Source organism: Paramisgurnus dabryanus, chromosome 6, assembly GCF_030506205.2.
Source record: "Paramisgurnus dabryanus chromosome 6, PD_genome_1.1, whole genome shotgun sequence".
Taxonomy (NCBI): Eukaryota; Metazoa; Chordata; class Actinopteri; order Cypriniformes; family Cobitidae; genus Paramisgurnus; species Paramisgurnus dabryanus.
The window spans coordinates 9970683-9997928 of record NC_133342.1 but is presented as its reverse complement, the minus strand read 5'-3'; the positions used below and the strand labels follow the sequence as shown (position 1 = coordinate 9997928).

At 39.1% G+C, this 27246-nt stretch overlaps 1 protein-coding gene across 5 annotated transcripts in view; it reads right to left on the bottom strand.

The window, feature by feature from the left end:
- Positions 1–27246, bottom strand: part of gigyf2 (GRB10 interacting GYF protein 2) — a 42827-nt gene that overhangs the window by 2653 nt on the left and 12928 nt on the right. Inside the window, exons 10-28 of one of the 5 annotated variants that reach the window (XM_065262342.2) lie at positions 26524–26753; positions 26233–26383; positions 25549–25800; positions 25279–25466; positions 24339–24489; positions 24071–24237; positions 23877–23971; positions 19861–19974; positions 19587–19726; positions 18740–18840; positions 18381–18521; positions 14560–14718; positions 14169–14417; positions 12267–12395; positions 9224–9454; positions 8908–9095; positions 4496–4647; positions 1408–1589; positions 1194–1332 (exon numbers count right to left, since the gene is read on the bottom strand). In XM_065262342.2, coding sequence (XP_065118414.1) covers positions 1194–1332; positions 1408–1589; positions 4496–4647; positions 8908–9095; positions 9224–9454; positions 12267–12395; positions 14169–14417; positions 14560–14718; positions 18381–18521; positions 18740–18840; positions 19587–19726; positions 19861–19974; positions 23877–23971; positions 24071–24237; positions 24339–24489; positions 25279–25466; positions 25549–25800; positions 26233–26383; positions 26524–26753 — 3159 coding nt within the window. The remainder of the gene's footprint in view (positions 1–1193; positions 1333–1407; positions 1590–4495; positions 4648–8907; positions 9096–9223; positions 9455–12266; positions 12396–14168; positions 14418–14559; positions 14719–18380; positions 18522–18739; positions 18841–19586; positions 19727–19860; positions 19975–23876; positions 23972–24070; positions 24238–24338; positions 24490–25278; positions 25467–25548; positions 25801–26232; positions 26384–26523; positions 26754–27246) is intronic. The other 4 variants (XM_065262343.2, XM_065262345.2, XM_065262344.2 and 1 more) reach the window with 4 other exon arrangements.

Below are 27246 nucleotides of genomic sequence, written 5' to 3'. Positions count from 1 at the left end.
TTATACTCAATTTTTAAGAGAAAGGTTTAGAAATATTCCAATTCGGAAACTTATGGAATTAATGGGAATTATTTGTACATTTTGGCTAATCTATACAAACTGTATTACATAAAAACATTAGCTTCCTCAGCATCTGACTCGTCTTCATCCTTGTGCCACAATTCCCATTTGTTCCCGTGTGATTTTCATGGAAAGTTTCCAAAATTCCTGGAATTTTGAAATCCTAATACAAATACATGTCATGCTTCTTTATATTTAGATATGCAACTCTTTTTATAAGATTCACCCTAGACTGTTTAGACTCAAGTGGTTAAAATCTGCTCATCTAATCTTAAGTCAAAACGTTTTGAACGGAAATAACTTTGCTTTAAAGTAAACCCCAGTATAATCTCCATGAAGAATCTTTCGAGCAGCTCACACCTAACTCTGAAAATGACACCATTGTCTGGTTATGAATATGACCGCAGACTATAGATATTAACTCCTGGTTTAGGAACATTACTGTGAAAGGGCAAAAGTGTAACCCTCAATATGTCCGCTCTAGCACATGCACAGAATAAGCAGAGATAACGATTAAAAATCTGCTTATGATAGAAGCCAGCTTTCATCCATTTACATGTAAATGCAGTTTTAATGATTTGCATGGAAATTGAAGATTTCTCAGGCAGTGACGTCACCACCTATAGTGCATATAGTCGTTCAAAAAGCTGATGGTAAATCTGTCTTAATCTATACTGTAGAGCTTTTTTCACAGTTTCTCTGCCAAGTCTTGAGTCAAGTGCAGACTTTTATTCGTTACTTTGTGCTTACGTCCATGTGTGACGTTTATCTTTCACACACAGAAACATGCGCATATGAACAAGATTGCGATAAAGCCGATCAAGGTGTTTACTACGTTAACTACCTGTGCCGATCGTTTTTGCCGTTTATGGGTTTTCCCCGTTTATTGTTGTGAAATACTTCTCAACCTTTGTGCAAGCTGGAAAAAGTGTTTTGAAGTATCGCTTATAAAAAGTGATGTGAGGTTTTTGGTCGGAAATGTTGCATTGTGACCGTAATGATCTTAAAGACAGTGATCTTCACCCGGTAAGGTAGATAAGACTCGGTTTCATGACTAAAATAGATGTCTGGAGGCGTTAGACATATAGCCATAGAGTATGATATTTCCTGTACTTTGATGCGACCCCACTCACCTAGAAGGCTTGGATCAGCTCGCACCATCTTCTGCTTCTTTTTCTTCTTGCCTGACGTGACGGTCTCGAAGCGCTGCTGCTGCTGCTGTAGATGATGATGATCCTGCTGTAACGCTTGAGTCATTCCCCAAAGAGACTCCTAAGAGACAAACATGCGACTTCAGCAACACTGATATGATCACACACAGCAGTGCACAAGTCTACAAAAACACACCTGCTGTTTCTGCTGCTGGCCTTGCTGAGGTATTTGCTGGTTAGCGTTCTGTTTGGCACGGCGCTCCAGAAACTGTTTGGCAAAGTCCTTGGCCTGAGGCGTGTCACCCAGGTAGGCTCGCACGTAGTCGTGGACCTCGTACGGAGAATCCACTTCCTTCAGGAACGACGCAAATGTCGGGACTGTGATCGGAGGAGATTCATTACAATGAAGCTTTAAGATCAGAGTTTACTTATACATTCATGCATCTGGAGACATACAATGCATTTAGGCTACACATTTTTACAGTATGCACTTCTTTCAGAATCAGACCCAATTACCTTAAACTTGCTAGCGCTATGCACTAATAAACTGAGCTACAGCAAGTTATATCTTTAAAGGGCACCTTTTACGCCCATTTGTCAAGATCTAATGGAAGTCTCAGGTGTGCCCAGAACACCCTACAGATTTTTTATGGGCGGGTCTTTATCAGTGTGACCTCACATTGATAAGAGAATAAAAATGGCATTTCTTAAGGCCCTTCACATTATAATGATAACTATAAAAAATATAGTTTTAAAAATCTTTTTATATTGAAGAGAAAAGCAGAGTTCACACCACAACTATAATGATAAAGATACAATTAAAGTCTGACTCAAGTCACAATTTTTTAATATAAAATTCATTAAAATAAAAATATTATTGTGACGTCAGCACCACTAATCATCATCTGTGCCTTTAACGCTGCACAATTCAAACCGCGCCAAACATGGCAGACAGTAACGTCAGTCGAGCTCCACAAATAGTCTCATTTGGCTATAAAGACTTTGAACTGGACCGTGCCAATAATAAAAATATTTGCCAGATGCAAAATATCCAACGCAAGAATATCCGACAGGACAACCACAACAACAAGAACCATAAGGTAAGAAAGTCATCTCTTTCTATTCAGTTTTACTCTATAATGATTACGCAATAAATTAACGTTAATCTTTTCTGTTTGTCATAATTTGGCCTTGGTTGCATATTATGCTTTCAGTCTCTCTTCTGTAAATATGTATTGGGGAATTTGGCTATAACAGTGACGTAGCTCTATATTACATGTAGGATAATGTCTGTATTAAATGTGCACATTTTCAAGTGTTTGTGTGGACTGCGTGTGCATAATGCACTTGTAGTTGATCTGTGGTCTCCAGTCACTTGACTCGGACTTGATGGTTTAAGACTTGATTGGACTTGACCATATGTGACTTGCCCCCACCTCTGCAGTCTCGTTTATGCAGGTGCTGCAGCTCCCCCTTGTGTTTTTTAGAGAGAAATGCAATCATTGCAGTGATCTGAAGTCATCGCGATGAGAATTATTTAATCATTGTGACAGCCCTAGTCATTGAGATCACTTTCTGAGAGATTTTCCCCACCTGATGAACGTTAAACCATTGATAACCAATCAAATCTATTTGAACATTAAGTGCACGCGCGCTTGAAATGACAGTGGAGCTCATTGCTGAGGTCTATAACAAAAATAACCCCAGGTATCCAGCGCTGATGCAGTTGCTGTGAAATTGACCATGTAACGCTTTTTATTCCACTACATTAACTACGCCAAAAGGTAAGAGATTACACAAACTATAACAGCGCATTCACACGGGGCGTAAGCTTTAACGCTTAACGGAAGGCTTGTCTGAAGCGTGGCCAACAGCCAATCACAGTGGCCGCTACACAATGCTCCGTTCTTCCATAAACGTAATTGGCTGGCTCTGCCTAGGTCATTTGCATAAGGCGATCTGATTGGCTGACGCACGCGTTGCCGCTTGAAAAGTTGAGAAATGTTCAACTTCTGCCGCGAGCAACGGCACTGACGCGGCGCCGACGGATCCACAATTCAGTTCGGCAATGCATGACATCACCCATTAAATGAATGTGAATGCGCCGTAAGTTTCACTATTTAGAGTTATGCGAAACTCAGCGTGTTGAGGACATCTGCTGGTTACTCGCTGTGTAAATGCAACAAGAACAGCATAATTACATATTCAGTGACATGTAAACAATTGCAAAAGTTTTTACAAAAAATATGCAATATTAAAGGGAAGTGACTCGCGCAATTAGCATAAATGTATCGTTATCATTCGGTGATGTGGACGCTAATATAGTTAACGTTATAGTTATCGTTATAATGTGAATGGCCCTTAATAAGAGTAAAAAAAAGAATTGCGTGGATTTTTTTCATTTTAGGGTGGTTGTGTTCACACACTGCCAACACACATTTATGCACAAACACCTTGTTAAAGTGGATTTTGCATAATAGGTGCCCTTTAAGAGGTCAAATGATTACTTTTCAAATAGATTTCGTCATGTGGCCCACTTATGTTAGACAAGGTATTAACTCTTTACCCACTATAGACGAGTTTTCTCGTCAATTAAGAGAAAACGCTTTCCTGCCAATGACGAGTTTTTACGGCAATCCGTATTTCAGCTATTATCCACCAGGTGGCACTCTTACCCAACTTATAAAACCTGGAAGCATCCACTCAGGCCAAACAGTAAAAACTCTATGTTTTGATCATCGCTCTAAAACTGATCTCTATCAAAAGTTCTTCACAAAAATGCAATTTTGCTAAAAATTTGGTATTTTTAAAGAAACCTACCCATATTTGAGAAGTGATAAAAAAGAGAAAGGAGAGGGTCTGTTCTTTCATTTGATATATTGCATGCTTAAATATTTATAGAAGAAATTTCTTCTCAAGGCCATTAAACTTTGGCAAAACTCATAAAAAATGAGCTGGCTGGCAACTTCCCCCAGGGTTTTTTTTTTAAGTAAAAATCAAAATATGCATTGCTGACAAGCAAATGCAGACAGACATGCTTTAAAACATGCAACTAACATTATTTTTTATTGGGTGCATAAGTGCAGGAATTTTTTTGAAAAACTCTAATTTCCCACGATACAACTCCTTTAGTTATTGCCTATCGTAATATCTACTAGCGCTTGTTGCAAAAAGAGTGAACACAACATCTTGATAAGGCAATGGCAAGAAGGGCAGAGGTTTGCAGAGGAAATCACACGAATATCTTTCGATCATTTTGAGATTGTCTGGTGTCATTGACTTACCATCGAGATTATTGGCAGTGTTGAGCGTGTGTAAAGTCTGTTCACACCACTGCATGAAGCCGTCCTGATTCTTATTGGCTCCCTGGAACAGTTTCAGTAGCTTCTCCTCTTCCTCCACCACCTTCTTACTGGCTTTACCACTGCTGCTATTACTGAACCATGAGGGTGGAGAGGAAGACATTGTTACAAACACAAACTAGAAACATCACAGAAAGAAGTTTGCTTACTACACAAAAAAGTTCAGTGCATAGTTTAATGCTGACTGCTGATGTGCAGGTCGTCTCATAACACGCAGGTTGGATAAAGAAATTCTTACTTTATTTGCAGGTGCGTCATTAAAATCAAAATCCTTATATGACCATTTTGGTTTCTATGGTTCATAAGCATTGTTGTTGCTAGTTTTTCCAATCACTTAGGCTGAAATAAAGCCTGTTTCCGTTTACATTACAAATTCCTATATAGAATGTCTGTTTAATGGTCGCGGGGTAGGAAGGGTTGTAAAATTAAATATAGTGGTGCAGGCGGGGTGAGGGCAGGCCACATTATTTCATATACGCAGTACCCGAGTGTTGGAAAAACCTCAACCTGCGCATCACTAATGTTGACTAGAGACAGAAATACATTTGTGTAAGAACTGTTTAAACCCCTGAATTAATTTTTTCAGTAACACTTTTAACTTTGTGTGGACACTTTTCTACCCACGTAAGACACACATTGCTACCAGTTTTAATAAATGCATGAACGAAACTTACAGGTGCAGTTTCCCATAGAGGGCTCATCCTACTCACAGTCTAATGGTGCTTTTTCATTGCATAGTACCCCACGGATTAGGTCAAGTCAAGTCGTGTCAGCTTACCTCACTTTGGCTTGGTTAGTTGTTCCATTGAGTTTAGTATCACTTTAAAGTGGGAGGGATTATAACATGGATTAAAGTGAAAAAAATTCTTCTGACTGAAATTTTTTTCAGGCCAAGTCATATTTCTTTAACCAAAACTTAATGTAGGCGAGACCAATAGCATTTTAAGGGTGTATTTTTGCCATTAATTCCATATTAAAGTCTCCTGTGGCATAAATAGGTAGCTGTAGTTTGCATGGCATTTAAGATGAAGGCGAAACAGCTAAATAACCCACTATATAAAAAGAAAACATGAATATCACCACCTTTAATGAATATTTTATTAATTATTTATTAATTGTAAATGTATTTATTTTAGCATTTACTAATAATTTTTTAATCAAAGTTGAAACTCTTAACATTAGTGAATGCACCATGAACTACCATCAATTACTGTAATGACATAAACAAGAATTAATAAATGCTTATATATTCTATATTTTTCATTGTTTTTTCAAGTTATATAATGCATTTACTAATGTGAACAAATACAACTTTTTCATATCATATTATTCAGTACACATAAACGAATAATCCAGGGTCTGTTCTGTTCACACAACAGCTTACAGTAACGTTATGTATGAATATAAACCCTGAACGTGTAACTCGAGTTAAACTAGTGTACAATTCGCACAGGATGTCTGTAACCATAGTGACAGTTGTTAATTGATGACTGTACCTTTATCAACAAATTATTATGTTACAATAGAGGCAGCGCTGATGTGCTATTTTATGCGCAATGGTTCTGCTGTTTACTTTCTCCTAAGACCTAAATGGTCGTGTTTATATGAGGATACTTGCAAAGACGGGATTTTTGACACATATTTGTATTTAAGCCCAATAAAGTGGCAAAAATACTCACAAGCGCAATGAGAAGCGAATGCGCGGCTTACGTGTTCAGCTCTGACACAGAAACAGCGAACGCATTTAACATTAACACTGTTGTTTGTGTTTGAATGGCTTAATATCACTTGTTTATAAAGTGCGGTGCTTAAATATATGTACAAATATTACGTTTTTTGAGACCACACGCAAATGAAACTGCAAGAACCGACAGGTGGATGACATCAAAGTGCCGCGAGAGCATTTCGGAAGCAGTCTCCTCTTATGATTCCTGAAATCGCTCTCACAGGATGTGGATGTCATCTGCCTCTTGGTTCTTGTGGCGCCACATGAAGTTTACCCACAAGTTTAACAAACCTGTTGTATCAGCAACTGGCCTGATGAGCATAGCAGTCAAAAACGGGACGCGGGTGATCACGTACGTGAGAAAATACAGGACCCCTAATCGCAAAGACACGTAAATTACCTGGCGGTTTGGTTTTCTTATCCCACGAACTGAAAGGCTTGCCAATCTTCATCATTTCGCTAAGCCAAGTCAATCTCCATTGGTCTTTTACACCTTTATCAATCGCTAAAACATCGGAGCCTTTCTGCATTACAAGTTTGTCCATGCTAGCTGAAAGTTTTACCTCAGCTTAACGTGATACAGCCAGAAAACCCGGAGTGGATCCGGTGCGTAGTGATTACAGAACGCTTACAGTGGAGAGAGGAACGTGATTTGGCTCCACCCCAGGCTTTGATCACATCCAACTTAAAAAAAAGGTGAATACACGTCGTCTTTATTAAAAGTGAATTTAATAATTTTGCAATTGACGGAAATCCGTCTAGCGACGGAAAACTTTAATCCATGGATTATAAGCGTGTCGTTATATTTGCGCTGCCTACTGCGGTTAAAGGTTATATTATACATGTCGTTGGAATGCTATACATCCCCATACTTTTTTTAATTCTCAGTCTGCAACAAAATCTAAATTGACCACCACAAATAAATGTTTGCACATCGTGTTTATCACTACCTCTGTCTAACACATGACCGTTTCTGTGCAAACAGCCGTGGCGCCAGGTGATGTGCTCCGCTGAGCCTGATTTCAGTTGCAAAATGACGTACATGCGGAGTTTCGACTCACAAATGCACCGCCACAAACCACAAGTCTGGAAAACATTGGTATGGTGTTCCTGATTATCACATTTAATTTGCCCCATATTTTCACATGACATTTTATTTTCACAATGACGCGTACTTCCGCCCCTTTGATTGCCCCGCCCCCAGTTAATCGAGTACTCATTTTTTTAAACTATGGATTAATCAAATGAAAAATGACATATATGCACATCCCTATCTCTTAACATACATCAGTGCTGTTGTTTTGTCTTGAGATGAACACCTGTAATGCTTTGGTAAGGTTTGCTTGTAAAAACTACTTTGCTTATTTTGCTGTCTATAGACGGTTTCATCGGACGCACATGCACTGATGCGATACACGTCTGGATCCAAACTTTACTTCTGGTTTCGTTTTTTTATGGTCTGACTAGTTGCTAAACTGATCTCTTGAACAAATGCCTCGTCGAAAATAACAAATGTTTTGGTTTCCTAGGTAATCTATGTGTTTTTTTGCTTGTTATATAAATAAACTACATTTAAAGAACTTTGTTGTTATTTATTCTTAGCGGAGTTTACCGGAATTTACGTGCGGACCACGACAGCCGCTTGTTTATGTTGTTACTGCTTTTCATAACTTGGCTGGTGCTGCGTCTTATAGTCAGGTGCGCCTTGTAAGTCAGTATGAATTAATTTGACATTTATGAACCAAGAGACATCATTACCGTCTACAGCCGTGAGAGTCCACTATATGCTGCTTCTGTATTTATGTAATTCAATGGATTCAGTAATGTGGAATGACGAGTCTGCAAACTTCACACTAGTTGGCTTGTTTGGTTAATTTAGCCTATTCATCTTTCAAGGTAAGTTCTGTATGCTATGGTTTATAGTTTAAATAACTGATAATATTACTTTAATGTACAGACATCTATTCAACCTGCTGTTCTGTGCTATTGTTTAGTTGAATAACTCACCTTTCCAGATTAAATGTCTGTTCTTCGGCTTGGATTTTGTGAAATAATTTTCTAAATAAATGCGACGTATAGTCCACTGTGACTTACATATGTTATTTCGTCTTAATGACGCATTTTTAAATGATGCAGCTTATAATCCGATGTGGATTATAGTCTGGAAAGTACAGTAAATGTCCCAATATAACTAAGGTCTAGTCCTGAATTAATCTAAACCCTGTCCTAGAAACTGACCCATACCATAAAAATTTAATAATTATGGATGTTACTTGTTGTACAATTATACTCTAAACACTGAATACACCACTGAACAAATGCACTGCCACAAACATTAACTCATTGACAGTGCTCTACTAGCTACTATATAATATTGTGATATATTTACGTACACATTAGCAAAACATTCAACATTGAACGTCTACAATACAGTGATGAACTAACCCAAAACTAAACCAGACCAAGTTGAACAAAATGTTTTGTACTGTATGTTAATATGACATAAAACAGGAAATAAATGTTTCGACTTATATTAATATTCTGGTCACAGTCTTGGTTAACTTGGTAAGACTGCTGTGCATTGCGAGTAGTGGTGGTGGTGGTTTACCTGATGTTAGCGTTGCCCTTGTTTTTCTGGTTGTGGCTCTTGCGTGTGGCCGGAGGTGGAGTGGTCTCCTTCACAGCCTCATCCCAAAAGCCAAAATTAGAGTTCTGAGTGTCACCCCAGACACTGCTGTCAGTACTCCACTGTGACCCGATATTATTGATCGAACCCCACACGGATGAATTGAGCGTCTAGAAAATAAAAGAGAGCGATCATGAGATCTATCAGTGTTGGGCGAGAAAATTAATAGTGACATTGTACGAGCCTTTTAACAAACTATAAACGTTACATTAAAAACGTTATGAACACGTTGACTCACCGCTCGGTTCTGTGTTCGGTTTTGTTGCGTAACCGTCGTGTGTTGCTGCTGTGGCTGCGGCTGCTCTTTGCGTTGCTTCATCTGCTGCGCCTCTTCTTTCTGAATCTCCAGCAGAGATTTGGTAGCGGGTGGCTGCTTGGTCAGACCCCCCCAACCTGAGAGCTTCGCCTGGGGCTGCATCTGTTGCTGCTGCTGCTGGCTCTTCTGCAGTTCCTGCTGCTGTCGTCTTTGCTGCAGGAGTCACAGACAAATAATAAAAACAAGTCAGCCATTGTGACAAAAATAAAGATGAGACAAAGTCAAACACTTAAACGCTCTAAAAATGTATTTACTATTAATCCGATTTTCATTAAACCCTCTTCATTACTGTGACTTGAGAAAACTTGCAATGACGCTAGCAACAAAAGCAGCAATAACTTCCAAACTTATATTAAGCAGAGGATGTGCGTGTGCTTGTCATGCTCGGTCAAGACTGATAGGAGCATGACAGAGACAAAGCGCTTCTGTCTTTTGTTAACCCCTGCAGACCTGATTTTTTAGGCGTTTAACAAAATTAGTATTTTGATATTTTCAGCTTAATAATTTTGGTTCTCAAACATTCAGTGAATCTTTAATATATTGTTAATAATAAATTGTAAAATTACGATTTAAATCTCATTAAATGTAACATTGCTGGTCATAAATAAATACATGATAAGTCCTGAGAAGCTAAATTAAAACGGACATAAGAGAATGGACATCTAGATACAATGAAGTCTGGAATTATTCTGATGAAAATAATCAACATACAAATACAATAGTTCCAACTATCAATGCAGATTAATCGGCAAAAAAGATTAATTTATCAAATTGGCCGATGATGCTTGCTATGCGCTTCTCAATGACTTGAAGTGAAATGCAGCTACATCCAAAAGCCAGAGGGCGCTCTTGTATAGAAACTCAATATGGGCCACAGAAAAAGTACCATTACATCACACTAGTGCTGTGTTCAAAATATCGATACGACGATACATCGTCATGGACGCCTGACAATGCGCGCATCGATACAGCACCTTCCGTATTGATTCGGATACACTTTTGAAAGTAATGTGACGAATTGCTGTTGATCCGTGATCCATATGGAAAGGACGCATGTGTCCCGCGGAGTACGTAGAGTTAAATGTGGCGGTGTATACTTTCACTTTGCGTGTCTGTCTCGCTGGCACACGTGTCTACATAGTGAGCCGCGTACTCGCGCTCTCTCTCTCTCACGCGTGCGCATTAAAGTCAATGAGTTCAGTATGAAAGCGCAGATATCGTAGCCTATACTACTGCAAAGGGCTTTATTAGCCATGCTCTTATAAAACAGTACTAACGCATTTGAGAAGAAACACGACAAAGATTTGCATGTGAAAAGTGTATGTCTAGAGAAGAGATACAGAGCTACTTCAAACTATAACTGTCATATTAATAATCTGATTTCTATTAAATAGTATTAAGTCTGACTGCATGTTTATAGATATATTCATAGATGTAGAATAATGAGAGACAAGAGTAAGGCACCAGCTTTGTAAAACTGCTTTAAAAAACATAAGTTAAGTACTAACTCTGGGATTTTAAATATTTCACTTCTAAATATTTCAGAAATATTTCATTTCTAATAGCTAATAAATGAATGGCAAAAACACAACTGTTACAACACTGCTTATTCAATGTACAATAAACAAATAATAATAATAATAATAATAATAATAATAATACTAAATTCTGAACAAAAATGTAATTCAAAATAGTCTTGTATCGTGATGCGCATCGTATCAGGACCCTTGTATCGGGGAATTGTTGGCGATACACAGCCCTACATCACGCATCTCCAGGAAATGGCTCAAGTATATTTATATTGCTGTGCTGTAAACCTTTTCAGGTATTTTCATGATAATAAAGAATATGAAGAGTTTGGTCCCAAAACGCAATAAACGCCATTTTTATAAAAAAAATAGTTACCGCCAAAATCAGTATTGTATCAGGTCAGTATTTAAAAGTAAATTCTTAATTTTACGCAAAAATCCAATATCCACCATGTTATTCTGTCATCTTTTCTCCCTTTTATCCCAAAACCCAATAAACGACACTCTGCCTATTCTGCACAATGCAACATATCCGCTCAACAAATCACAGTGCAACATTCCACGCATTGTAAATAACAATGCCGGCGCATTAAATACACACAAAATCCTAGTTTTCCTCATCTTGTACTTTGTGATCAACAAACAAAATAATACTTTGATAGCAATGCTAAATCTGTGGTGGTTTTCTGTGACGGGGATGAAACGTAAGCCATCAAAATCTTACACAAGAGGCACCTGGGAGACGGAAAAATGCCGGATGCTTGTTCTCCTAACAGCATAAGGCTTCTGAACGCACATTTATATATGAATTAAATAGATTTATAGCATAAAAAAAAACTTGTCATGCATTTATTGCATTTTGTGGAAAAAATAATCCGTTATAACCTAAAGATGCTATGTGAAATTTGTAACAGAAAATAGTGGTTTTCATCTTGTCACTTTCTTGGTATAGAAAACACGTTTTTACCGAAATTTGTCAAAATGGATTTATTGCGTTTTGAAACCAAACTCTTCATATGTATAATGATTATGTTTGATGAGTGTTGCTTTTTCAAATGCATGATATAAACGACTCAAACTAACAGTGATTTTAGATCGATAAGGACTTACTAATCAAAAGCCGTAGTACATGAAATAGCTGTGAAAAATATCGGCTTTGCGATTCGGAATTGTTTTCTCCCACGTATTATTAGTGTGTATTAGGGATGTAACTATTCAATCACGATTCAATCGCGGTCCTCATTAAAAATGCCTGTCTGAAATCGATTCTGAATCGCAAGGCTGCGATTATTTGTTTTATGCACAGCTTATATGCCGGGATTTCACAGTAATTCATTCAAATTCATTCATTGAGAAAACGTGCATTTGCACGATTAATTGTTACACCCCTAGTGTGTATCTGCATTTATCGTCCCATCCCTAATCTTCATCCTTACCTCCTCCAGTGCTTGCCGCTCTCTCTCCTCCTCCAGTTTCTGAATCTCGGCGAGCGATAGAGCGTTCTGAGATTGTGACAGCGCGTGTGCTGTGGCTGACTGTTGACCCCACTTAGAAGATGAAGGGAGCTGAGGAGAATACACAAAACATTAATGCAAAATCACTCGTAATTTGGGCATGGTACAGAATCATACATTTTATCTTCATATAATATTGTGTAAATTATTAAAGGCGACTAATTTATATTACAAGCATTTACGGTTCAACATTTTTAGCAAATACGTACACTTTAAATTTGAATTTTAAGACTTCAAAGTATATCTAACCCTTTTACCACATTAACTCTTTCACCGCCATTGACGAGATATCTCGTCAATTAAGAGAAAACGCTTCCCCGCCAATGACGAGATTTTCCATCTTTCCGCAATACCGCTATTATCCAACTTTTTAAACCCGTAAGTATTGCCCTATGGCAAGCTGCTGCATGTCCGTGTCTGTTTTAAAGATCGCTCTGAATGGGATCTCTATGAAAAGTCAGTCACAAAAATGGAATTATCTCTGCTTTTTGCTCAAAATGTGGTGTTTTTGCAGAAACCTACCCATATTCAAAAGCAGATTACAAAAGAACCACTAAAGGTAGGATGAAACTTTTTTTTGTTTGAAAGCAGAGGGTTTGTTCTTTCATTTGTTATATTGTATGTTTATATATTTAAAGAAGAACATTTTCTGGAAGGCATTAAACTTTGGTGAAAATTGTGAAAAACGCTGGCGCTGGCTTGCAACTTTTTTTTAAAACGCTGGCGGTGAAAGAGTTAAAGGCTGATTTATACTACATCGACCTACGTCGTAGGTTCAAAGCCGTAGGCTATGCGTAGGCCAAGTTTTCAGTTTTACTTTTGCGCTGTGTTCGCATCGACATGCAGGCCGCTAGTGTCCACTGGCATGTTAATGGTGTAACATACAGTATCAAGACAAAAGTCAAAGCAGCAGCTCATCATTACATTTCTCGAGAGGTGCGTGCCCATCTACGCGGTCCTACGCACAAGTAAAAATCAGGCTTCATTACTGTCAGGAAGTCTTCTTCATTAAAGGGACACTCCACTTTTTTTGAAAATAGGCTCATTTTCACGCTCCCCTAGAGTTAAACATTTGATTCTTACCGTTGTGGAATCCATTCAGCGGATCTCTGGGTCTGGCGGTACCACTTTTAGCATAGCTTAGCATAATTAATTGAATCTGATTAGACCATTAGCATCACACTAAAAAATAACCAAAGAGTTTAGTTTCTAGTTTTTCCTATTTAAAACTTGACTCTTTTGTAGTTACATCATGTACTAAGACTGACGGAAAATTAAAAGTTAGGAACTATACTCTCATTCTGGCGTAATAATCAATGACTTTGCTGCAGTACCATGTGTTTAGCAGGTGCAATGATATTATGCAGCGCCTGAAAATAGTCCCCTTGGTAACTTTTAATAGCAGGGGACTATTTTCGGGCACTGTGTATTATCATTACTGCAGCCATGTTAACAGCAGCAAAGTCCCTGGGAGCTGGAAAATTAGCATATTTAAAAAAAAAGTGTTGTCCCTTTAATGATTGTTATGCAATATCTGATCATCAGAAATTGGAAAAGCTTTTAACTCTGCCTTGTGTTTGAATCCTCAGCATTTTCATCTCACTCAGTTTGAGCCAAAATTAATACACCATCAATGGAGTCAGATTCACATTAAGAATAATCCAGGATAATCTAAAATAATCTCATTCTAATCCAGTTTGGTAAACCTCACGTTGTGCACCAAACCAAATCCACATAATCCATCAACTTCTTTCCACAGTTGCCACAATTTAAAGAAACTAAACTTATGGATCCTATTGAATTAAATGCGAAGGGAAGCTTTACCTTCATCTGGGCGAGCTGCTGTTGCTGCTGCTGTTGTTGCAGTCTGCGCAGAGCCTCCTGCTGCTGTTGCCGTTGCCTCTGCAGCTCCTGCTGCTTCAGCGCCTCCTGCTCCCTCCTCTTCTGCTCCTCCTGCTGCTGCCTCGCCAGTGCTACAGCGGCCGCCGCAGCCGCTTCCTCCTCCTGACGCTTCTCCTCCTCAAGCCGCCGCAGAGCTTCCAGCTCTTCCTGTTTCCTGCGCTCCTCCTCCTGCTTTTAAGGAAGAAACAACAGATAAATAAAAATATTAATGACTGCTCTACAAAACCAGAAGTAAAACGTTTCCTATAAATGCAATACGAGATGGCAAAGACCGTTTGAAAGGTCAAGTACAGATGCAGGTAAACGTTCACACCTGTTTGCGGAGGAATTCTTCCCTTTGTCTTCTCTCTTCCTCTTCTCTCCTTCTTTCCTCCAGCCGGCGGAGCGCCTCCTCTTGAGCTAACCTTTCCTCCTCCTCTTTCTTCCGCCGGGCCGCTTCCTCCTGCTCCCGCTGTCTCTGGAGAGCCTCCTCCTACAGAAACACACACAGTGCATTAATAAAACAGAGAACATGGGTGCTTCTCAATTCTCGTTTCCTTCCCTCGCTTCCTTTTCTTGCGTCTTAGCTCCACCCTTCTAGGATGCAAGTGAGGAAATACGGAAGAAGCGAAGCATTAAGTGAAATTGCATCATGCCTCACTCTCCGTATAAAGTGCATTAAAAAAATATTTAACAAGAAAAATAAAGTTAAATACACACTTTAGTTAAGAGTTCATAGTCTTACTACATTAAAATAAAGACATTCGAAAAAGTGCGGTAAAATTAATAAATGTGTCTACTCTATACTTGAATATTAAATTACTGTCTATTAAAAGGGGGAAGAGATTTATATGTACGCCAGGTTTAGATGAAAGAAGCCTCCTCACTCCTCGCCTCCTTTTGTGTCGTAGGACGTAAGAGCGAGGAAGCATCTTGAGAAGCACCCCAGGCCTCTGTGACCAAACATCACATACCTAATATGTGTTAAATTATTGTTATAATTAGAAAACCTTTAGTATATTGTGACGAGATATTGCAATGTATAACAAACCAGAAACATAAACATAAAGGGGTGTATTTTGGCTTAAGCCAGCACCACGAACGCAATTTATAATTGTAGCCTAGCATACTTGTACAGTAAACACCTACAGGGCCGATTAGTATATGACCAATAAGTTTCCATGACCTTCAGTAATTTGTGTGTGTACTCCAGTGTTAATTTCGTTGACGAAGACGATGACGAAAAATATTCGTCAACGAACCTTTTTTCATGGACGAAAACTAAATAAAAACTAAATAAAAGTCAGATATGATGACGAAGACTGTAACGAAATATAACTGACACTAGTCAACGAATAAAAATAAGACGAAAATGTTAGGGAGGGACGAATGGAGAAGAGATCCAATCAGAGCTACTCATTTTGTGGGACAAGTTGGGAAGAAATCCAATCAGAACGAATCTTTGAGGGTAGGTTGATCTACGCAGGCAACAGGCAGTAGAGGCATTTTAAAAACCCGCGGCAAAGTTCGTTTTCACAACAGGTTGTTTACATTATATTTAGTTGTACAGTCTTCGTTACCCAGCTTTGGCTGATTTCAGTTGACTTTGCTCGTTAGCAACACGCTAACGTTTTGCGGTGCACCCGATCCGAAGACATGTCTCATTAACAACGACAATGTCAGAGCTAGCGTCTAATCTGATCACACTTCAAATATGACAAGACGACAGCCTGTAAAGACGACTCATCCAGAAATACATGCGAAGGTAAACATGCATGCTAAGGTTATTTTATAAGATAAACCACCGTGTTTTCGCTAAACTTGGAATAACATTGAAAAAGAAAACACATCTGAACTGTATTGATTGTATTGGGTTGTCTGAATTAATACTGAGTATAAATATTCAGTGTCCTCAAATTGTATGAAATGTGTAACATTACTATTATAGTATATGTTGTGGTTTTACATGACTGGACAAAGTGCGTGTGTAAGTGCGCGTGTGTGTCTGTCTGTGTGTCTGTGCGCGTGTGTATCTGTGTGTGCATGTCATTTAGGGAGAATGCATTTCTTTTTCAGGGACCATGTATATTTTTTAGGTAAAGCAGGCCTTATGCTTATTTTATGTGATATTATCTTTTGTGAAAAAGCCTGGTCAGTTTTTTTGACATTAAGAATAAAATAAAATACGTGTTTTCTATAACAACCATTAAATCTGTCTCTGTATTGCATATTCAAACCTTAATACCATTCCATAACAGACTAAAAAACTTAAGACTAGACTAAGACTAAAACTCTTATGATATTTCGTCGACTAAGACTAAAATATTTCAGATGACTAAAATAAGACTAAAACTAAATTGTGTTTTATTCAAAAGACTAAGACTAAGACTAAATCAGAATCGGCTGCCAAAATTAACACTGGTGTACTCAAACAATTTCTTAACAATATTAAAAACAAACTCATTTATAGAGTACAATTTGTATGCAAAAGAAATACTTAAGCTTTACTAGAACATTTTTATTTAAACAATACAATTTTTTATAAACTTTCCAGGATATTTTAAGAATTTCGTCCACCGAAAATGGCTATATCGATTTCTGGCCGAACCCCCCCACTGCTAAAAACTAATATATATAAACAAACACACACATACATATACATACACACACACACACACGATTAATCGCATACAAAATAAAAGTTTTTTTTGCATAATATGTGTGTGTACTAGGTGTAATTATTGTGTATATATAACCACACACACACATACGTTTTTTTTTAATTTATATATAATATAGAATATACACACACACACACACACACACACACACACACACACACACACACACACACACACACACACACACACACACAATAAATACATAAATACACACATACATACAAAAGTTTAACATTTCAAAGTTTTTAAAAGAAGCCATTTTTGGCGTCTGCTTTGCTTTTCGGCCAAGTGAATCCTAAATTTTCGGTTTTCAGCCCTGGATTTTAATTTCGGTGCATCACTAATTTCAGAATTTTCTATTGAAACACTCACTATTTATTTATGACTGACTAATCTTTCAGCATCATTGACCTCGTTTACAAGTTTATCCCCATAATGCGATTAAAATGGGATTATGGCAATAATGCGATTAATCGCAGCAAGTATAATCGTATTAAACGGGACAGAGAATGAAAAACCATTTTTACCTTGTCTTTGTTGAATAATGGTAGTCTACCCACATTCTCAAACATACAAAAAGTGCTAGACATGCGAAACATTTCAGTTTCATAGAAATTCCTCTTTTAGAAATGTCAGCAAGAAAACGGCCCAATCTGAAAAACTGATGCTTATGACATCACAGGCATCTCCCTACCCCTCCACTTTAAAATAATTGGCTACATTTTTTGAGTGGCAGCAAAGTCAGCCAATCAGTAATGAGATTGCAAGTTAAGCCAGTAGGGGGAGCCAAATAGGTGCAAAACAACTTGTTTAAAATCCCCCACCCTAATAGAGCTATCTGAGAGAGGTTATTAGGAAGCTTCTAAGGCCCAAACAAAAAAAAAATGGGATAAATATCCCGTTCAATCATTCTATGTCACCTTTAAAACAGGTGGCATACACTGTTTTAAACGCAGTATGCGGCCAAGTAATCATTTTAACTGCATGTATACTGCACTAACTAAAGTGAGCTTGTGTTTCTGCAAATTTCTGCAAGTGCAAATTCATTTTAAAATTGACATTAGGAAGTTTTGTAAAGAACTCTGTCAATCTGACTCGCTGTCAGCAGTCTGCCTTCATCCAGAAACAGCTCAAATAACGTGACAGCAGCTTATAAAACTAATATATTTTTTTTCATAACGGCACAGGATAACAAAATGCATCCATAAGAACGTGTTTGTCATTAAATGCAAGTCAATTAAAACAGTGGACAGTATATATGTGAGTTCATCATTTGTGCTCTGCATTGGGCTATGAGTGAATAATAAACACAATCATTAGTGAATAATCAAAAAATAAAAATGTAAACAGAAGTCAAGAGGTTAACTTCAGTCATGTACACATCTTACTACTCTAGTTATTGGTAATAATCGCATTATTGGTATACATGTAAACGTAGTCATTGTCTGAGATGGGTTTTTTCTTTTCTGCTGACCTGTTTGCGGCGTGCCAGCTCTTCTTCTTCTAAACGTTTCCGCTCCTCCTCCTGTCGGGCACGTATAGCCTCTTCCAGTCGTTTCTTCTCCTCCTCTTCCCGTTTAGCTCGAAGCTCCGCCTCACGTCTTTCAATCTCCAGCTTTAAAGCAGAAAATGACACAGATTAAACAATTTTCATGCTTACATCCCTAAAGAAACAACGTTAGGAAAAACATAAAATGAGAGGTAAGATGACCTGTATTGTATAGTGACTTCAAAGCAAATTAAATTCAGGTCACAACTTCTCAAGTTACACAAGTAAACCCCCAAACACACATTGCTTGATTTACATAAGAAATGTCATAAAATCTCGCTCACCTTCATAGCTTTGGCTTTCTCCATTTGTTGCATCTGTTCAATGGAAGACACCTGAGCCATGGAGTCCAATGGGAGGTCCCACACGCTACTCCCATCCCAAGCTAAAACACAAACACTTTTACACGCCTGTACTGTGCTAGACACAAATATGAATGACATTTGTCTGTGTGAAAAATGTCAATATTTAATAAAACCTGGAAGCTTTATCATGTGGCTCAAAAGATAAATATGATAAGTGTTTAATGCCAACAGTAAAACAGGAAGTATTCAACACATCTTTAGAAAAGAGACTGATGATTTTTACGCTCCATATATGGAAACAGGAATATCCTGAACTTGAGGTTATTTTGAAATTGTATTTTTGTCTGCAAGCTGAGCTGTTAAAAGTGAACAGACCACTAGTAAATGTGCGTGTCTGCTAGTTGCCGTTTAAAGTAAACGTAACGCGGACGTCAGATGTTCTAGTTCTGCTTAAGTGACAATTATTCAGCTGAGTCAAACCATTCACAGACGGGGTACACGCCACAAGACTGGGTGAGTCATATTCAAAATCCAACGATTGGTCTGTTACTGTAAGTGAGAGTAGGAAAGCAGCAAGCCAGACACGCACCAGAAGACCAATGAGACCACAGGACTTTTATCTTCATTTAAAACACGATTAGTCAGTTCTAGACATGAAACATTTCCAAAGTAAAGGGAAACGGTCACGAGGAAATCGAAAGTCTTAACATTTAAAGAGACAGGTGACATTATAGACTCAATGTGCTCTAAAAAACGTGTCCCAAATAATGATCCCTACAAAATAAGCTTTCATTAATCTCTAAATGTGTTATTGGTGATGACGTACTGCTGGGAGCGGCCGGCTGCAGGTTTGGAGCACAGGAGGCCTGGGTCGAAGGGTTCTGTAATTCCCACACAGATCCTGAATCTGGAACCGACATGGAACGCGTGACAGGAGGTAAGAGGCTCTGTTGCGGCTCAGGAGTTCTGCAAACAAATCACAACTGTGAAATAACATTACAGCCGATACGCTACGCAAAACAGACAACCACAAGCTACTGTGATAACATTATTCAATAATTTGTGATTCTCTCGACCAATGTGGTTAAGAGTTGTGTAACCTTATTTTGAGGGCCTGATGAAGGAGAAGGTTTAACTGCTGCTGTTGTTGTGTGGGAGGAGGAGGGGCCGCACTTAAAACCTTCTGCTGAGCCAAAGCCTGAGCGTACTGTTGCCTACAAAATAACAGCAAGACAGAGAGAAAAGAGTTAAAGAGAATCACAATTACACACAATTATGCTAATAAAAAGTAACTTTTACATTTAAATTGAGTGAGACAGCTAACAAGTGAGAAAAAATTATCAAAAACAGAGAGACATACACACACAGAGAGAGAAAACAGAGACAGCTTGACAAAGAGTGAGACACAGTGACAGACAAAGTGACAGAGTGAGACAGCATCAACGAGAGTGAGACAGAAAACAGAGACAGCTTGACAGAGAGTGAGACAGCATAGAAAAGTGTGAAAGAGTGCCACAGACAAAGTGACAGAGTGAGACAGAATAAAAGCGTGAGACAGAAAAAAGAGACAGCTTGACAGAGAGTAAGACAGCATTAAAGAGTGAGACAGGTTGACAGAGAGTGAGACAGCATAAAAGAGTGAGACAGCTTGACAGAGAGTGAGATGGCATAAAAGTGTGAGACAGAAAAACAGAGACAGCTTGACAGAGAGTAAGACAGCTTGACAGAGTAAGACACAGTGATACAGACAAAGTAACAGAGTGGGACAGTGTAAGAGTGTGAGACAGAAAATACAGCGTGACAGAGAGTGGGACAGCTTGACAGAGAGTGAGACAGCATAAAAAGAGTGAGACACAGTGATACAGACAAAGTGACAGAGGGGGGCAGCGTAAAAGAGAGAGGCAGAAAAACAGAGACAACTTGACAGAGAGTGAGACAGAAAAAAAAGAGTGAGACACAGTGATAGGCAAAGTGACAGAGGGAGAGAGCGTAAAAAAGAGTGAGAGAGTGATACAGACAAAGTGTCAGAGTGGGGCAGCGTAAAAGAGAGAGGCAGAACAACAGAGACAACTTGACAGAGAGTGAGACACCGTGACAGAGTGAGACAGCTTTACTCCCTCACTCCAAGACAGCATAAAATGGTGAGACAGAAAAACAGAGACAGCTTGACAAGAGAGTGAGACAGCATAAAGAGTGAGACACAGTGATACAGACAAAGTGACAAAGGGAGAGAGTGTAAAAAAGAGTGAGAGTGTGATACAGACAAAGTGTCAGAGTGGGGCAGTGTAAAAGAGAGAGGCAGAAAAACAGAGACAACTTGACAGAGAGTGAGACAGAAAAAAGAGTGAGACACAGTGATAAACAAAGTGACAGAGGGAGACAGTGTAAAAAAGAGTGAGAGAGTGATACAGACAAAGTGTCAAAGTGGGGCAGCGTAAAAGAGAGAGGCAGAAAAACAGAGACAACTTGACAGAGAGAGTGAGACAGCGTGACAGAGAGTGAGACAGCTTTACTTCCTTGACAGAAAGCAGAGACAGCTTAACAGAGAGTGAGACAGCTTTACTCCCTGTTTTTCTGTCTCACTCCAAGACAGCATATAAAATGTTGAGACAGAAAAACAGAGAAAGCTTGACAGAGAGTGAGACAGCATAAAGAGTGAGACACAGTGATACAGACAAAGTGACAGAGGGAGACAGCGTAAAAATGAGTGAGAGAGTGATACAGACAAAGTGTCAAAGTGGGGCAGGGTAAAAGAGAGAGGCAGAAAAACAAAGACAACTTGACAGAGAGAGTGAGACAGCTTTACTCCCTCACTCCAAGACAGCATAAAATGGTGAGACAGAAAAACAGAGACAGCTTGACAAGAGAGTGAGACAGCATAAAGAGTGAGACACAGTGATACAGACAAAGTGACAAAGGGAGAGAGTGTAAAAAAGAGTGAGAGTGTGATACAGACAAAGTGTCAGAGTGGGGCAGTGTAAAAGAGAGAGGCAGAAAAACAGAGACAACTTGACAGAGAGTGAGACAGAAAAAAGAGTGAGACACAGTGATAAACAAAGTGACAGAGGGAGACAGTGTAAAAAAGAGTGAGAGAGTGATACAGACAAAGTGTCAAAGTGGGGCAGCGTAAAAGAGAGAGGCAGAAAAACAGAGACAACTTGACAGAGAGAGTGAGACAGCGTGACAGAGAGTGAGACAGCTTTACTTCCTTGACAGAAAGCAGAGACAGCTTAACAGAGAGTGAGACAGCTTTACTCCCTGTTTTTCTGTCTCACTCCAAGACAGCATATAAAATGTTGAGACAGAAAAACAGAGAAAGCTTGACAGAGAGTGAGACAGCATAAAGAGTGAGACACAGTGATACAGACAAAGTGACAGAGGGAGACAGCGTAAAAATGAGTGAGAGAGTGATACAGACAAAGTGTCAAAGTGGGGCAGGGTAAAAGAGAGAGGCAGAAAAACAAAGACAACTTGACAGAGAGAGTGAGACAGCGTGACAGAGAGTGAGACAGCTTTACTTCCTTGACAGAAAGCAGAGACAGCTTAACAGAGATTGAGACAGCTCCCTGTAAAGCTGTCTCACTCCCTGTCAAGCTGTCTCTGCTTTTCTGTCTCTTTTATGCTGTCTCACTCCAAGACAGCATAAAATGGTGAGACCCAAAAACAGAGACAGCTTGACAGAGAGTGAGACAGCATAAAAACAGTGAGAGAGTGATGCAGACAAAGTGACAGAGTGAGACAGCATAAAAGAGAGTGATGCAGAAAAAGTGACAGAGTGGGGCAGCGTAAAAGAGAGTGAGGCAGAAAAACAGAGACAGCGTGACAGGACTGAGACAGCGTTACAGAGACAGCATAAAAAGAGTGAGACAACAACAGACAAAGTAAAAAAGAGTGAGTCCGTGACAAAGAAAACAGAGACCGCTTGACAGAGAGTAAGACAGAAAACAGAGGCAGTTTGAGTGTAGGAGTGGCAGATATGGTCATCAAGATGGGTTTACTTTTATATCATGATAACGATGTGTATCATGGTTGAAGTTTTTTTATAAGGTTTTTATGTTATTAAAATATTTAATGCCATATAATTTTTATAATTCTCACAAAAACTTTATACCTGCTAAAACAAACTCAAGCTCACTGAAGACATACAGTCAGTGATGAAAGAATGATAATAATAATGTATATCTTATTAAAGTTAGAAAAGTGATTTCGTCAAGAGCAGTGCAGCACTTTCTCTCAATGCTGTTTGATTATCATGAGTGACAGACAGGAGCAAAATTAGTTTTTGGTCTAAAACAGTAAAACTTTTACTATTGGCATTTGGTCTAAAAGTGGATTATGTAAAATAATCCACTCATAACAAATGAACAAGTTATTTGTGTAATTTCATAATAAGCACAAGTAAATCCACTGCAGGTATCTCGCATAAGATCTCTCAAGGCGTGCACAAGGAGCAGCATCGCCAAATAAAGAAAGCTTTTTTCGCACATAATGCTAATAGTTGTTAAGTTTTCTGAACTTTAAGCAAGCTAAGAAAAAACTTGTGTTTATTTCAGTGACACGTGCGCTACCAGACCGATGTATTTTGACACGTCCATTTGCTTATAGTACAAACATCTTTGAATACAAAGACGAGAAAGAGACGCAAAGGTTAAGGTCTAATAAAAAATAAATGGCACCAAGACCTTAAAACAGACTTAATGGTCATCATCTTATAGCACCCATCATATTTATAATATCTATATCTAGAGATCCGTTTCTTTCTATCAAGACTATGGGCATTTTAACTTTAACACTAACTTTAACTTGCCCATATTTTAGTTAAAAGCTATAGTGAGTGGCAAATATTTTTGGACATACCGCCCACCCCTACTACCAAGCAGGACTTTAAACACATCATGTGTCTTTATGGTATGTAAGTCATTGGCAGTGTATTTTCCATAATGTGTGAAATAAGCTAGTGAGCGACAGAGACATTACTAGTAATAGATTAATATTTCTTCTAGCATTTTGTGTATGCCTGGCTGATTAACCTTTGTGACAGTTCCAAAATCTAACAACATCTACAAGACCGTGCAACATACAGAAGTGAAAAGACACCCGTGAGTGGTGGTCGTACCTGAGTAAGTATTGATATTGCAGCTGCTGTAACTGAATCATATTTAGAGCGTTAATCTCATGTTGACGTTTCAATCTCTCTTGATCTGGATCTCCCTACAAGGAAAACACACACATGAAACACTTGTGACGCTCTACACCACAGGCAGAAAACCTAGATGGTCATGTCACACAGAAAAACAAAAGTCTGATTACCACCATCGGAGGCAGCGGCGTGCCCGGGCTGAAGGGTACTCTCCCCCAAACCTTAATAATCTCACCAAGAGGCTGAAACGCCTCGTCACAGCCTCGCTTCACCTGCAAGGTCATGGTGAAATAACCTGCCTGAAACCACTCGGACATCTCCTGGTTATTGAACGGCCCTGGGAAAAGACAAGACCCCAGTCTCTATACATGGAAGGCTTAACAAAGTTCAAACTGCCATTTGTTTAAAACAATGCAGAATGCATTGTGATTTGCCCACCTTGGATCTCTCCCTGTGGATCCTTGTAATACCATTTAAACGCAGCCTCATGAGTAATAGGAAGAGCGGTGGGTTTGTGCCCAATCTTAGCAGCCAAACGCTCATCGTCCAGAACTCCGTCCTGCAGGTACGCCACCATTTTTTCAGCTTCCTGTTAAAATTGAAAGGAGAGGATATGCATTCAACATGTAATCCTTATTATACATCTACAATGAGACAAGAAACTGCAGGTATGACCTTTTTAGATTAACAAAAACTAAGCTGGGACAAACTATGCAAGCATGGCTCCCACAGGGTTTCCACACCTTAGTTAACTTCAAATTCAAGGACCTTTCAAGGACTTTTCAGGTCCAATACCCTCAAATTCAAGGATTAAATGTGGGGACACATTTCAAGTGAGAGCAAGGTTACATCGTGTTACCTTTTAAGATACATTGTTACAGTTCCCTTTTGAGGGAACTCGCGCTGCGTCACTGCGATGACACTTTGGGGACGCCTCCAGGGGTAAGTGCGTCTGAATGTGTATATCAAATTCAACCAATGGTGAGGCTTAATGACAAAGACAGGGTGACGCGGGAGCCAGGAAGTATATCGCTATCTGAAATATTGCCTAAGACGGCGTTACAGGGACGCAGGAAGTATGGCAAGGGTGACGCAACTGCTTCTTCTCCATGTGTCAAACACAACTATGCAAAAAAGCATTTTGGTATGAATCAACGTTCGCATACAGAAGATATAAGCATTTGAAGTGAACAGTTTAGCAAGGGTAGAATTTTCTGTGTATGTATATTTTCAAAAACTTCCCATGGACTTGAATTTCCTCCCCCAGATTCACAAACTTTCAAGTATTTCAAGGACCTGTGGGAACCCTGCTCCCAATTTATGCCATCTCTAAAACTACTTTTCAAACTCTCCTGTACAATAAACAACCAACCCAAACCTGCTCAAAGTGCTTGAGTCCCTCATCTTCATCCATGTCGGAGGGCAAGACAGAGGGCCGACCGATGGGACCCACAATGCCTGTGGAGTGGAGAAGTGAAGACAACGGCACCTCCATAGGTTTGACCTGCTGGGTCTGAATGGAAACTGGCTGAGCAGGAAGCACTGATGGTGACGGGACAGAAAGATCTGGAATTAAGAACGGGAATTGCTCAGCATTCCCAAATAAAAACCTGTAGAGTCCTAAAAATGTGTATTTTGTAAGGTATACCCGAGATCGTGTTAGTGATATGTGGTATAGAAATGGCCTCCACGATGCTGTTGGGTAGGGTTGTGTGTAGTGGTGCTTTAGATGGTTCTGGTCTGAGTTCTGGTACCGTTACTCTCTCCAGTGCCCCCTTGCTTTCTCCGGCTTGATCTGGGTGAACAGTAGGAGGAGGTGCAGGGGTTTTGAGCTGGGGAGGGGTAACCGCTGCTGGCAACGGTAAAGCCACTGGTGATGGCTCCTCCGATTTACTGCCTCCTGACAAAGAGACAAATATTTTAAGTAAATTGGATGTGAATGATGTTGATGTGATATACAAGATGCACGACTACAATTTATGCATTTTAAAGCGATTCCAATCTGTAAAAATTGCATGCAAAGTCATGTGAAAGTAAAAAAATCATTGATTCATTTTGTGTTAGGCTGACAGCCACAGGCTCTCCAACAATGAATGTTTGCAAGCCACATTCCTTTGATATGGTTGCATGCTTTGATATTTCTTTGATATGTTTGCATGCAACATTTCTCCATGCAACTTTTTTTTAATAATAAACAAGTCAACTGTGACATTTAATCATAAAACATCTAAGATAACTTTATTGGGTGGCATTTTTATTTTCCATATCAATACTAACTAAACAGGAAATGTTTCAGCTGTGGTCGAAAAAACTTTGTGTCTAATCTTCTCACCTTCACTTCTTTCCGTCCCATGTATAGTGTCTTTGTCAGCATCTTTGGTTTGCTCCGATTCGCTGTCATCTCGTTCAATATATTCTTCACTCTCCTCCAGCGGCCGGAAGTCCAGCTCCGCCTCTTCCAAAATTGGCTCCTTAGGAGCTTTCTAATTTGGTAGACAAGAAAACAAATTATGCTAACACTACCAAATTAAATTAAATTGACCAAAAACAGCCAAATATAACTACTTTCTACCGATTTACTGTAACATCGTGTTAATTCAAGATAGTAAAGTTTAAAACTCACTTCATATGTTCTCACCTTCAGTGAGAGGAAGGCCCCCGAGGAGTCAAACGTCCCCGTCTCCTCCTCAGCGTCTTCAAGACACCATTCTGGCAAACTGTCTCTCTCTTCTTCTAAGCTCCCGGTACCCGACTGAGGTCTACGGTAACCGGCGCGCTCCTCGTCCCTCGAGTCGAACGGAAAGCGTCGCCGTTGGTCCGGGTGTTCCCGCCACCCTGCGGACCGTGGGCCATCTACAAATTGAAAATTATGTAATTTAAATAAAAAAAATAATAGCAGGTTGCACAGCGATACATATTGTACGTGTGTTAGAAAAGATGAACAATTCAGTAGAAGAATACAAAATGTTGAAATCGGCCTTCTGAGCTTCACATCTCCTTTTGTGTTCTAGAGGCAAGAGTCACGGCATGTGGAGAGAAAGTCACAAAAGAGTTTCCATTTTCGGGTGAACTATTGCTTTAAAAAACACTGTTCCTGTTTTAAGGTATGAAAAAGTGATGGGTAATAAATTGATTTGGATGACATATCAGTGTTTCCCACACATTGACTTTACTTGGGCGGGCCTCTCAGTTATATTAACAACCGTCCAAATATATTTGGCATTTAATTTTGTCTTTGTGATACACACACTATTTAATAGTGACATTTTGCATTCAAGCACGTCATGTCTCTCCTGATGAATTTGGAGTGCATTCACATGCTCTCTGTTTCTCAACTGATATGAAG